The sequence below is a fragment of the Equus caballus genome, chromosome 1 (genome assembly GCF_041296265.1).
Source record: "Equus caballus isolate H_3958 breed thoroughbred chromosome 1, TB-T2T, whole genome shotgun sequence".
Classification (NCBI taxonomy): Eukaryota; Metazoa; Chordata; class Mammalia; order Perissodactyla; family Equidae; genus Equus; species Equus caballus.
This window is the reverse complement of record NC_091684.1, coordinates 104876184-104889418: the sequence shown is the minus strand read 5'-3', so window position 1 is coordinate 104889418 and position 13235 is coordinate 104876184. Positions and strand designations below refer to the sequence as shown.

The window sequence follows — 13235 nt, the reverse complement described above, 5'->3', positions numbered from 1 at the left end:
GCTGGACAGAGGGTCCAGCTTCCTCTTTTTCACTTGCTCAGCCAAGCCCCATTTCATCCACTTGGGGCTTAAATGTACCTGCTTGCCTCTGGCTAGGCCTAGACAGGTTCATCTGGTTTTGGTTGCTATGACTGGTAGACGCCACCAGGCAGCACGAAAGCCAGTAGACTAACCGCTACTAACATCGGTCTTTCTCAAAGGTCATTCATGCTTTATCTTCTGCTTCTATACCATGTGCTCCAGCATGAGATCAAATCACCAGCAGGTTACAAGGCCCTCAGCCCCAGGGATTGGTAGATATATGGTCTGGCCCATTGTTTTAGAAAGGGCTCAGAAGACCAAAGCTTGTTGCCCACCTAGCTTGACAACAGAGTATTTTGTGAAGTATAAGGGATTGCTTGTCTGTGAGGGTTTAACAGGATGGACCGGCTGAGGAAACGGTCAAGGGCATATGTGCACACGCTTAATCCGTGACTAAGAATGGTCAGAGTCCCTCACCTTTTGTTCCTAACACAGCTTGTGCTGGGCTAGGGACCTCTGTCTCAGGGAAGCAGCCCTCAGGGACCTCATGCTGACACTCACCCATGCTTACAAGGGCGGGGCGTGCATGAGAGGGGCAGTACTGCCACTGATGTTATTTATTTCTCAACAGCGAGAACTCTCAAAGGCTTCCAAATCTGATGCTACTTCTCGAATCCTCAATTCGACCAACATCCAGTCCTGAGAAGCCCTGATCAGTCAGCCAGCTGTGGCTTCCTGTGCCAAGACTGGACCTAATTAGAGAGGGGTGGTTTTCATTTTTCTTAAATTTAGGTGTCCTTGAAAGCCTCGAGAGGTTCCATTACCGTGGGCCTAACTTACAGAAGTAAATGAGTGTTACAGATGAAACTCCATAATAGGCTTAGTGGGTCCTTAGAGACTTGGTTTTATTTTTGATTCAACAAACACATTAAAACTTAGTTCATAGCATTAAGTGCAAATTTTAGCATATTGAATCTAATTTCTTTTTCTGCCCCATAATTCCTCTTGCTAAAGCACGATCAAGGGCTTGTTTTATTTCACCATTGTGTAGGAAAATGATTGACTATGCCCATCCTTGGGGTATGGGACATGAAGTAATTTTGGCTTGTACACTTATAATTAGCAATTAATATCTTTTTTGTTTAGAGATATTCAGTTAATGCTATAGCTATGATAGCTTTGCTCTCACCTAAAGGCCTGTCCCTACCACACGACAGCCTTCCACCTGATGAGGATGTCTGCATGTCAGAAGCTGAGACAGCCAAAGAGGTGATGGGGCGGCTGGGAGCTCCTTTGTTAAACTGTGTACAGTTCTGTTATATAGTGCAATGCCCTTGGTGGGGGCATGTGTATGTGAACACACATGCTTGTCTGAACTCGAGTTTTTCAGTTTTTCTCTGGGTCCCGTCCCCCATCCCTGTGCCCGTTATGCCTGAGTTCATCTGTCCCCTGCAGTTGCCAGCCAAGTTGGGACACTGTTTGGATGGGTTGGGCCATTTCTGTCGTGGAGATCTGGAATTTTGCACATGTCAGTACTGGGGAGTTGTTCCTGCTGTGGCGTCCACGATGAGGCTCCTTCTTGACCTATCCTGTCGATCACTACTGCTCTCCCCAAAGCACTATTTATTATCCTGTCTGCGCCACTACTTCTGTCAGCACATTAAATGGTTCTCAAAAGCTTACCAGTGTGGACTTGATCTTTGTCAGCCATGCTGTTTAGTCATACGTATACAGGTCCTGTTTTTAAAATATAAATATATTCTTAAGAATAAATTAAAATGTGTATACTTACATTTCAGAAAGATATATTGTGGTGTTTGGTTTTTTTCCCAAATCACTTTTTGGTTGGTTTGGTCTGCGGAAAACAGAAAAGGCTAAGAGAACATATAAGAAATTTTCAGTCGGGAGTGTGATTTTTATATTCTTTTGTGCATTTCTTCATTTAAGAACATCTTATATTCTGAGAGAAGTTTTTTGTGAGAAATAAAAAACCTAATTCCTGATGTATAAAGAGGCTGAGGCAGTGTTAGGAAACCTCTGGTTTCACTACTCTTTATCATTAACAGGACTAACTTCTATAGGGTAAGGCTTGCCTGGCTTCTTAATAACCTTTATTTTTATTATTAAAAAAACACATATTTAAAGTGTATACTTTGATACATTTTGACATAGTATATACATCTGTGAAACCATCACCACAGTCAAGTTACTTAACATCCATCACCCCTAAAAGTTTCCTCCTGCTCCTTTATAAGTCTTCCCTCCCTGCCCCACCCCCACCCCCCACTGATCTGCTTTCTGTCACTATAGAGGAGTTTGCATTTTCTAGTTTTATCATATAATAGGTATTAGTTTTGGGTCCGGCTCTTTGACTATTTCATCATTTTGAGATTCATCTGCATTGTTGCTTGTATCCTTAGTTATTTCTTTTTTTTGTTGAGTTGTATTCCATGGTATGGATATACTACAGTTTATTCAATTATGTATATTCACATTTGGGTTATTTCCAGTTTTTGGCTATTAAAAATACAGCTGCTGGGCCGGCCCTGTGGCTTAGTGGTTAAGTTTGGCGCACACTGCTTCAGCAGCATGGCTTTGTAGGTTTGGATCCTGGGCACAGACCTATACCACTTGTCGGCCATGCTGTGGCAGCAACAGCCCACATATAAAGCAGAGGAAGATTGGCACAGATGTTAGCCCAAGGCTAATCTTGGTCAGCAAAAAAAAAAAAAAAAAAAAAATAGAGCTGCTATGAACATTCAAGTACAAGTCTTTGTATGGATATATATTTTCTTTTTCTTTTGAATAAATACCTAGGAGTGCAATGGCTAGATCATACGTATGGTAAGTGTATGTTTAACTTTTTAAAAAACTGCTAAACTGTTCTGCAAAGTGGTTGGACTATTTTACGTTTGCATCAGTAATGTATGAAAGTTCCAGTTTCTCCATCTCCAACACTTGGTATGGTCAGTCTGTACAATTTTAGCCGTTTTAGGAAATTTGAAGTGGTATCTCGTGGTTTTATTTTGCACTTCTCTAATGACTGTTCATGTTGAACATCTTTTCACATGCTTATTTGCCATCCTTCTCCTTTGGTGAAGCACCTATTCACTATTTTTCCCATTTTAAAAATTAGGTTGTGTTCTTACTGTTTTTGAGAGCTCTCTATTCTGCATACAAGTCCTTTTATCAGACATGTTTTGGAAAGATCTAGTCCGTGGTTTTTCCTCTCATTCTTTTAACAGTGTGTTTGAAGAGCAGAGGTCTACTTTTGATAATGTCCATTTGTTCTTTGAATCGTGCTTTTCTAAGAAAAAGAAAATTCTAAGAAATTTTTCTAAGAAAATCTTTACCTAATCCAAATTGGTAAAGGTTTTCTCCTAGAAGTTTACAGTTTTAAGTTTTAGGTTCTACGTTTATGCCTGTGATGCACTGTGGCTCTGTGTGTATCTGTCTCTGTATGGTTCCAGGTATGGCTTTAAGCCCATTCTTTTTGCACACAGCCGTCCAGGTGTCCAGCACCATTAGTTGGAAAGGGTGTCCTATCGCCACTGCCTTGCCTTTGCACCTTTGTCAAAAATCAGTCATCCGTAGATGTGTTTCTGTTCCCTTGATGCATTTGTCCTAATGCCAATACTACACTGTCTTGATTACTGTAGATTTATACTAATTCTTGAAATCAAGTGGTATTAGTTTTCAACTTGGTACTTTTAAAAGTTATTTTGGCTGTTCTAGATTCTTTCCATTTTCATATGAATTTTAGAACCAGCTTTTCAATTTCTAGAGAAAAATCTTCAAGGATTTTCATTGGGATTACATTGGATCTGTAGATTAATTTGGGGAGATCTAACATGACAAACCCACAGACAAGGCATATCACTATTTATTTAGGTTTTTCTTAGCAAGGTTTTATAGGTCCTGTGTACAGATCTTTCACATCTTTATCAGATTTATCCCTAAGTATTTCATATTTCCTGATGCTATCATAAACGGTATTTTTAAATTATAATTTCCAATTGTTTGTTGCCTGCATATAGAAATACAATTGATTTTTGTATATTGCTCATGTATCTTGCAACCTTGCTAAACTCACTTATTAACAGAAAAATGAAAAAGAAAAAAATACTCAGATGTTTACAGATTGGCTCTGTGTTGGAGCACGCCATCAGGGCTCAGCCAGGCTCTTTACAACTCTGCCTTAGTCTTCACTTCTTGCTCCTGTGGAGCCTGAAGGCTAGCCAAAAGTGAAGCTTAGTGTTTACTCAGGCACTTCTGAGCATATATCCAGCCCTGGGCATGTGTTATGCATTCTCAATTCCCCAGTATATTGTGGGAGCTTTAAAACGCCTCTCCTCCTACATATCTATCTCCTTTCCCAACCTCTTTCTTCCCGGGTTCTCTGTATGTCTGTTGCTTGTCTCAGCTGTAGTCCCTTGCCCAGGCTGCTGCAGCCAGTACTTGTGCCTTTAAATACTTTCGGCAAAAGCTGCCCAGCCCTGGGAACACTGAGTCTGGAGAAACAAAGGCCAGCTCTTGTGATGATCCTTCAGGGAGCTGCCAGATACATTGAAACCCACAACCACAGGTCTTTAAGGACCATATTCCTCCCTCTAGTACTAGTGACCTGCACCAGAAATGTGAGCTCTCATCTTCATAGCACCCCCCCGCCAGTATGGAGTGTAGGAGATGGTAGGCGGGCCATTTAAAATACCATGGCATTCTTACCGCTAAGCAGCAGCTGCTTTCTTCACCAAGACTTCCCCTGGTGGTTGTAACTTTTTGACTAGATTTCTAGAGTTCTACAAAAGTTGATTCTGAGTTTTTGCCAGCTCCTTACAGTAGTCCCCCCTTACCTGCGATTTCACTTTCCACGGTTTCAGTTATCCATGGTCAGCTGTGTTCCAAAAATATTAGATGGGAAGCAATTCATAAGCTTTAAATTGCATGCTGTCCTGAGTAGTGTGATGAAATCTCACTCTGTCCTGCCCGGGAGGTGAGGCATCCTTTCATCCAGCTGTATATGCTACGCTTCCATTAGTCACTTAGTAGCCATCTGTTATCAGGTTGACTGTCGCAGTATCCCAGTGCTTGTGTTCAAGTAACCCTTAATAATGGCCCCAAAGCACTAGAGTAGTGATGCTGGTAATTTGGATACGCCAGAGAAGTCTGTCCTTTAAGTGAAAAGGTGAAAGTTCTCGACTTAATTAGGAAAGGAAAAAAATCATATACTGAGGCTGCTAACATCTATGGTAACTTTTATTATGGTATAGTGTTATAATTGTTCTATTTTATTATTAGTTATTGTTACTCTTACTGTCCCTGATTTGTAAACTTAACTTTATTGTAGGTATGTATGTATAGGAAAAAACATAGTATATATAGTTGGCCCTTTGTACCTGTGGATGTGGAACCCATGGATACAGAGGGCTAAGGCACTTGAGCATCTGCAGATTTTGGTATCTGGTTGGGGGCGGGGGGGGGGGGGGGGTGTGGTCCTGGAACCAACCCCCTGCAGATACCAAGGGACAACTAACTATCTAGGGTTCAGTACTAGCCCCAGTTTCTGGCATCCACTGGGGGTCCTGGAACATATCCCTCGTGGATAAGGGGGACTACTGTGGGTGCTTTTGTGGAGACACAGTGTCCTGGAGTTCCCTACACCATTTTCAGTGATGTCCCAATTCTAAATGTTTATGCACCTAAAAACAGAACTGAAAGGAGAAATGGACAAATCCACAATTAGGGTTGGAGACTTCACTCTCTCTCAGTAACTGATAGAACAACTAGGCAAAAAATAATCAATGTAATCCCATCATTAATCAGCTGGACCTAGTTGTAGAACAATCCATCCAGTGACAGCAGAATACACGTTCTTTGCAAGTGCACATGGAATAGTCACCTAAACAGACCATATTCTGGGTCATAAAACAAACCTTAAATTCTTTAAAAATTGAAATGATCAGGGGCCAGCCCAGTGGTGTAGTGGTTAACTTCACATGCTTCACTTTGGTGGCCCAGGGTTCACAGGTTTGGATCCCAGGCACAGACCTAGGCACCACTCATCAAGCCATGCTGTGGTGGAGTCCCACATACAAAACAGAGGAAGATTGGCACCGATGTTAGCTCAGCAACAATCTTCCTCAACAAAACAAGACTCAGAAGTGATCAAACTATGTTCTCTGACCATGATATATATATAATAACAAAAGCTCTCAGAAGATAGATACCCAAATACTTGGAAATTACATAACACTTCTAAATAGCACATAAGTCAAAGAGGAAGTCTCAAGGGAAAGTAGAAGATATTTTGAACTGAATGAATGACAATAAAAATATCAAAATTTGAGAGATGCAGCTAAAGCAATGGTTAGAGGAAAATTTATAATAGTAAATGCTTATATTAAAAAAAGTCTCACCTCGGGGCTGGCCCCGTGGCCAAGCAGTTAAGTTCGCGCACTCCGCTGCGGGCGGCCCAGTGTTTCGTTGGTTCGAATCCTGGGCGCAGACATGACACTGCTCATCAAACCATGCTGAGGCAGCGTCCCACATGCCACAACTAGAAGGATCCACAACAAAGAATATACAACTATGTACCAGGGGGCTTTGGGGAGAAAAGGGGAAAAAATAAAATCTTTAAAAAAAAAAAAAAAAGTCTCACCTCAACAATCTAAGCTTCCACATTGCAAAAAGACAAGCAAAATAACCTGACAAGACAGGAAGTAAACTAAGAGCAGAAAGCAATGAAATTGAAAAGACAAAACAATATAGAGGGAAGTAATGAAACCAAAAACTACTTAAAAGAAAAATAAATCAGTAAATCTCCAGCCAAAGAGAAAAAAAGAAAACTGATTAATAATATCAGGAGTGAAAGAAGGGATATCACCATAGACTCCACCAACTTGAAAAGGATAATGAGTGAAAACTACCAACTCTATGCACAGAAACTTGACAAATGAAATGGGCAAATCCCTTGAAAGACACAAATTACCAAAACTCACACAAAAAGAAATCATCTGAATAGTCCTATAGCAATCAAAGAAATTGAATCCATCATTGCAAACCTTCTGAAAATGAAATCTCCAGGCCTAGATGGTGTTACTGGTGGATTGTACTAAACATTTAAAAAATAACACCGATTCTATACAATTTCTTTCAGAAGACAGTAGTTGGAGCACTTTTCAACTCTGAGGCCAAAATGACCCTGATACCAAAACCACAGAAACACAAAAGAAGAAAACTATAGACTAATATCCTTCATGAACATAGACACAAAAATCCTTAACAAAATATTAGCAAATTAAATCCAAAAATATATAACAATATAAGATGACGAAGTGGGGTTTCTCCTGGCCATCAAGGCTACATGGCTGGTGGGAATGTGAGATGTTGCAGTTGTTTTGGAAAACGGCCTGGCATTTCCTCAAAAAGTTAAATTACCATAGGACCCAGCAGTTCTACTGCTAGGTATTAATACCCAATTGAAAACATGTTCACACAAAAATACGTACATGCATGTTTACAATATTAGTCATAATAACCAAAATGTGGAAATAACTCAAGTGTCCGTCAGTTGACAAATGGATAACCAAAATGAGGTATCATATCCATACAGTAGAATGTTATGCAGCCAAAAAAGGGCTGAAGTACTAATATTACATGCCACAACATGGATGAGTCTTGAAAACACACTAAGTAAAAGAGCCCAGACACAAAAGGCCACATGTGGTATGACTCCATTTATGAGACGTCCAGAATAGGCACATCCATAGAAATAGAAAGCAGATTAGTGGCTGCCAGGAGTTGGGGGTAAATAAATAGTGACTACTAACTGGTACAGGGTTTCTTCTTGGGGTTATGAAAATATTCTGAAATTAGATCATGGTGATGGTTGCACAACATTGTGAATTTACTAAAAGCCACTGAATTATGTACTTTAAAAGGATGAATTTTATGGTATGTGAATTAAATATAATTTAAAAAAATCAGTCTAATCCACCATATTAACAAACCAAAGGAGAAAAACCACACAATCATATCAACTGATGCAGAGAAAGCATTTGACAAAATTCAACATCGCATGATAAAAACTTCTAGAAAACTAGGAACAAAAGGGAATTTCCTTAACCTGACAGAGGCCATCTACCAAAGCAAACTTAGAGGTAACATCATCCACAACAGAGAAGGGCCACAAACAAGGCAAGGAGGTCCTCTCTCACCACTTCTATTGAGCATTGTTCTGGAATTCCTAACCAGAGCGGAAGACAAGAAGAAAGAGAAACGACACGCAGACTGGAAAGAAGAAACTAAACTGTCTTTATGTACAGACAACGTGACAGTAGACGCCAAGGAACCTACAAAAAAGCTCCAACTAATAGTTTAGCGAGGTCATCGAATATAAGGTTAACATACAAAATCATCCTTATTTTTACATACTAGCAATCAATAAGTGAAAACTAAAATTTGTAAAACAGTAACATTTACAATAACTCCAAAACAATGAAATCCTAGGTATAAATCAAACAAAACACGTATAGTATCTATATGCTGAAAGCTACAAAATACTGATGAAAGAAAGATCTAAATATACAGACATACTGTGTTCTTGGATTGGAAAACTCAACATACTAAAATGTCAGTTCTTCCCCCAAATGATCCATAGATGTAATGCAATTCCAATCCAAATACCAGGAAGAGATTTTCTTTTATAGATCAAGATTAATTTACGGTAAAACTCATTTGGAAACTCAAACTAGAATAGCCAAACAATTTTTAAAAGAACCAACTTGGAGGACTCGGCCTACCAATTTTGAGACTGGCTGTAGAGCTATAGCAATCACGACAGTGTGGTATTTCTCTGTGGAAAGATGGAAACAGATCAATGAACAGATTAGCGAGTCCAAGAAGACCTACACAAGAATGGTCACTTGGTTTCTGATAACGGTGCAAAGGCAAGACAGGGTAGTTATTTTCAACAAATGGTGTTGGAATAATTGGATATTCAAGTGCAAAAGGAAAAGTACTTTGGCCTATGTCTCACTCCTCATGCAAAAATTAATTCAAAATAGATCAAAGATCTAAATGTAAAACTAGACAGCTTTTAGAAGAAAACATAAAAAATACTCAGTGGCATTAGGTTAGGCAAAGAGTTCTTAGTTAAGACATCAAAAGCATGATCCATAAAAGAAAAAAATTGGTAAATTGAACTTTAACGAGTTTTAAAACTTGCTCTGCAAAAGATACCATAAAGAGAATGAAAAGACAAACTACCAACTGGGAGAAAATATTTGCAAATCACATATTTGATAAAGGACTTGTATTTAAAATATATAACAACTCCCAAAACTTAGTAAGAAACAACTGGGCTACAGAAGGGGGAGGGGGACAAGCCCTATCAGGATAAAACATACTATAAAGCTTCCCTACCTAACACAGTGTGTACAGCCAGTAGGTGAGAAGGTCCAGAAGTAGACCCAAACACATACGGAACTTACACATGTGATAACGGTGGTATCTCCAATCACTGAGGGTGGGAATACTGGCTAGCCATTTGAAAAAAGATAAAAATTAGAAGGTAGAATGGTGGTTGCTGGGGGTGGGAAATACGAGGAGTTAATGTTTAATGTGTATAGAATTTCAGTAAAGAATGAAAAGTCCTGGAGATGGATGGTAATGATGATTATGCAACAGTGTGTACCTACTTAATAGCACCGAACCGTACAGTTAAAAATGCTTAAGATGGTAACTGTAAAGTATATTTTACTAAAATAAAAAAAAATTGGGGGGCTGGCCCTGTGGCCGAGTGATTAAGTTCACGCGCTCCGCTGTAGGCGGCCCAGTGTTTCGTTGGTTCGAATCCTGGGCGCGGACATGGCACTGCTCATCAAACCACGCTGAGGCAGCGTCCCACATGCCACAACTAGAAGGACCCACAACGAAGAATATACAACTAGGTACTGGGGGGCTTTGGGGAGAAAAAGGAAAAAAAAAAAAATCTTTAAAAAAAAACAAATTTTTAAGTATCTTAAAGACCTCATGGTCAGGAAAAATTTCTTAAATCACACATACACACACACACACACAAATTAACTGTAAGGAGAAATGATAAACTTGACTACATTTAAAGGGGCACACGTATGTGGTGACAGATAAAAACTAGACTATTGGGGCCAGCCCAGTGGCACAGCGGTTAAGTTCACGTGTTCTGCTTTGGTGGCCCAGGATTCACTGGTTTGGATCCTGGGTGCAGACCTACACACCACTTATCAAGCCATGCTGTGGAAGGCATTCCACATGTAAAGTAGAGGAAGATGGGCACCGATGTTAGCTCAGGGCCAGTCTTCCTCAGCAAAAAGAGGAGGATTGGCAGCAGATCTTAGCTCAGGGCTAATCTTCCTCAAAAAATGAAATAAAAAATAAAAAGGCCAAAGAAGTATCCCCAGTACCCTGTGCCATGTCTGTCACCTGCTAACCGTGCAATATCTGTTGAGTGATGAATGAATACAGAACATAATGCCAGAGGGAAGAAGAATGAGAACAGACAATATAAAGGCCCTTAGAGGATACAGGAATACATTAAATGACACAATGCGGAGAATCAGGGAAATCCAGAATGCCAGACTTTCTTTAAGATCAATCACCTGGTTTTTTAAAGAAATAAGTAAGTGGCAAGGAAAAAAAATTAAGAGTGTAACTACTACAGAGTTAAAACATTTAAGAGACATATCTCACAAATGTAACGTGTAGAACTTGTTTAGGTCCTGATTTGAATAAACCAAGTGCAAAGAGAACATTTATGAGACACTTGAGGAAACTGGAACGCTGACTGAATATTTGATGATATTGAGGAATTAGTGTTAGTGATTTTTAGCTATGATAATGATTTTATGTTTTTTTAAAGCCCTTATATTTTAAAGATACATATTGAAGTATATACAGATGAAATGATGGTATGATTTGGATTTGCTTTAAAAATAATCCAGTGGGGGTACAAGTGAGGCTGAAGGGATGGAGGCATCTGAGCTGGTGAAACAAGATTGGCCATGTGTTGAAAATAGCTAAAGCTGAATAGTCCACGGTGTATTATTCTCTCTACTTGTATACAGATTTGTATATATGTTTGAAACTTTTCATCATTCAATGTTTAAAATGTTGGTAATAAAGGGCCTTACAGATTAAAAAAAAAAAAAAAAACCTGACTACATTAAGAGCTTAAGTTCATCAAAATAAGTTGATATTTTTAAAGCACTTTGACCATTACCTGGCACAAAGTACCACATAAATTTTAAATAAAAATTGGTAACACCAAAAGATACCATAAAAGAGACAAAAAAACTACAAAATGGCAGAAGACATTTTGAACCCATAACTATTAAAAGACTTGTATCTAACGTATATAAAGAAGACAACTCACGAAGAAAAATACAGAAAATTTTAAAAGGACAGAAAATTTAAACAGGGACTTTCCAACAGAAATACTCCAAATGGCCAATAAACAAATGAAAAGCTGCTCAACCTCATTAGTATTGGGGGAAATGCAAATTAAAACTGCTGCACATACACCTGATGTTTGAGCCACAGCAAACCCTACATTGCTGGTGGGACTATATAGTTATCTCATAAAGTTGAAGATAGCCTGACCCACCAGTTCTATTCTGAATATTCCGCAGATGAACTTGTGCACATGACCAAAAATCAGAAACAATGAAAATGACCTCTGGAGAGGACTGTGGGAAGATGGTGTAGTGGGAAGCACCAGGAATCTGTCTCCCAACCTGGACAACAGTTGTACTGGCAGAATCTCATGTAGTTATTTTGGGACTCTGGAGTCTGCTGAAGGCTTGCAACTTCCAGGGGAAGGCCTGGATGGTAAATTATGGTCAATGTGGGGCAATTTCAGCTCTTTGCATAGTAGTGACTACCCATCCTCCATCCCCTAACCCAGCCACATGGCAGGCAGCTGTACACATGTTCCTGGAACAGCTTGGAGCCAGGGTGGGGAAAAAAGGAACCTGTCTTCCAAATATCAGGAAACTGTGCTGCTTCTGATCACAGAGGTGTAGACAAAGAGGTAGCCATCGTTGTCATACCTCCCTCCATTGTTACAAGTCTCTCCCCTCTCAAGTAACTTCCAGGAGATTTAAAGGACTGGCACCCTTTTGTTCCCCCTTCATTTTTTACTTTTCTACTTTCAGTAGCCAGACATTAAAGACTAGGACATTCAAGAACATCTACATATATGGGGAAAATTAGAAAGTGACCGTGTATGCCCAAGGAAAGGCTCAGAAAAGACATAAGACATTGAGTTTACACTTCAGGCTGACCTCAGTACAGAGACAGCTTACACCAATAAAAACAATAATAAAAAACAGCAAGTCCTGGGGAAAGGGGAGAAGTGATTTCCAGAGTTACCACATTACTAGATTCAAACGTCTGGTGTTCAACTAAAAATCACGAGGCATATGAAGAAATGTGAGAGTATACCCCATTGAAAGGAAAAAGTAACTCAACAGAATTTGTCCCTGAAAAAAGACTTAATGGCAGATATACTAAACAAAAACTTTAAAACAATGGTCCTTAACGTGCTAAAAGAACTTAAGGAAGATGTGGAGAAAATCAAAAAAGCAATGTGTGAACAAAATGGAAGTATCATTAAAGGGACAGAAAACCCAAAAAGGGGCCAGCCCCATGGCTGAGTGGTTAAGTTCACATGCTCTGCTTCAGCAGCCCAGGGATTCACCGGTTCAGATCCTAGGCACAGACATGCCACTGCTCATTAGGCCATGCTGAGACGGCATCCCACATAGCATAGCCAGAAGGCCCCACAACTAGAATATACAACTATGTCTGGGAGGGGGTTTAGGAAGAAGAAAAAAAAAGATTGACAACAGATGTTAGGTCAGGTGCCAATCTTAAAAAAGAAAAAAAAATTCATTAGAGGAATTCAAAGGCAGATTTGAGCAGGCAGGGGAAAGAACTGGCGACTTGAAGATAGGACAATGGAAATTATTGAGGTTGAGGAACAGAATGAAAAAAGATTGAAGAAAAGTGAACAGAGCCCAACAGACCTATGGGATACCATCAAGCAAACCAACATACACATTGTGGGAGTCCCAGGAGAAGAGAGAAAGGGGCAAAGAGAATATTTGAAGAAATGGCTGAAAACTGCCCAAATCTGAAGAAAGACATGAATATAAACATCTAAGAAGCTCAATAAG

The 13235-nt window shown here is 39.6% G+C and overlaps 2 protein-coding genes across 11 annotated transcripts in view; one reads left to right on the top strand and one right to left on the bottom strand.

The window, feature by feature from the left end:
- PRC1 (protein regulator of cytokinesis 1) overlaps positions 1-1703 on the top strand; it is a 29149-nt gene extending 27446 nt beyond the window's left edge. For all 4 annotated transcript variants that reach the window (XM_023649704.2, XM_023649712.2, XM_023649696.2 and 1 more), the window contains one exon: positions 653-1703. In XM_023649704.2, coding sequence (XP_023505472.1) covers positions 653-681 — 29 coding nt within the window. In that variant the 3' untranslated portion in view covers positions 682-1703. The remainder of the gene's footprint in view (positions 1-652) is intronic.
- Positions 1-13235, bottom strand: part of RCCD1 (RCC1 domain containing 1) — a 50702-nt gene that overhangs the window by 24793 nt on the left and 12674 nt on the right. For 5 of the 7 annotated variants that reach the window (XM_070230854.1, XM_070230851.1, XM_070230849.1 and 2 more), the window contains exon 8: positions 1814-1876. In XM_070230854.1, coding sequence (XP_070086955.1) covers positions 1814-1876 — 63 coding nt within the window. Of the gene's footprint in view, positions 1-893; positions 1896-4874; positions 5193-13235 lie in introns of those variants that run through there. The other 2 variants (XR_011424292.1, XM_023649747.2) reach the window with 2 other exon arrangements.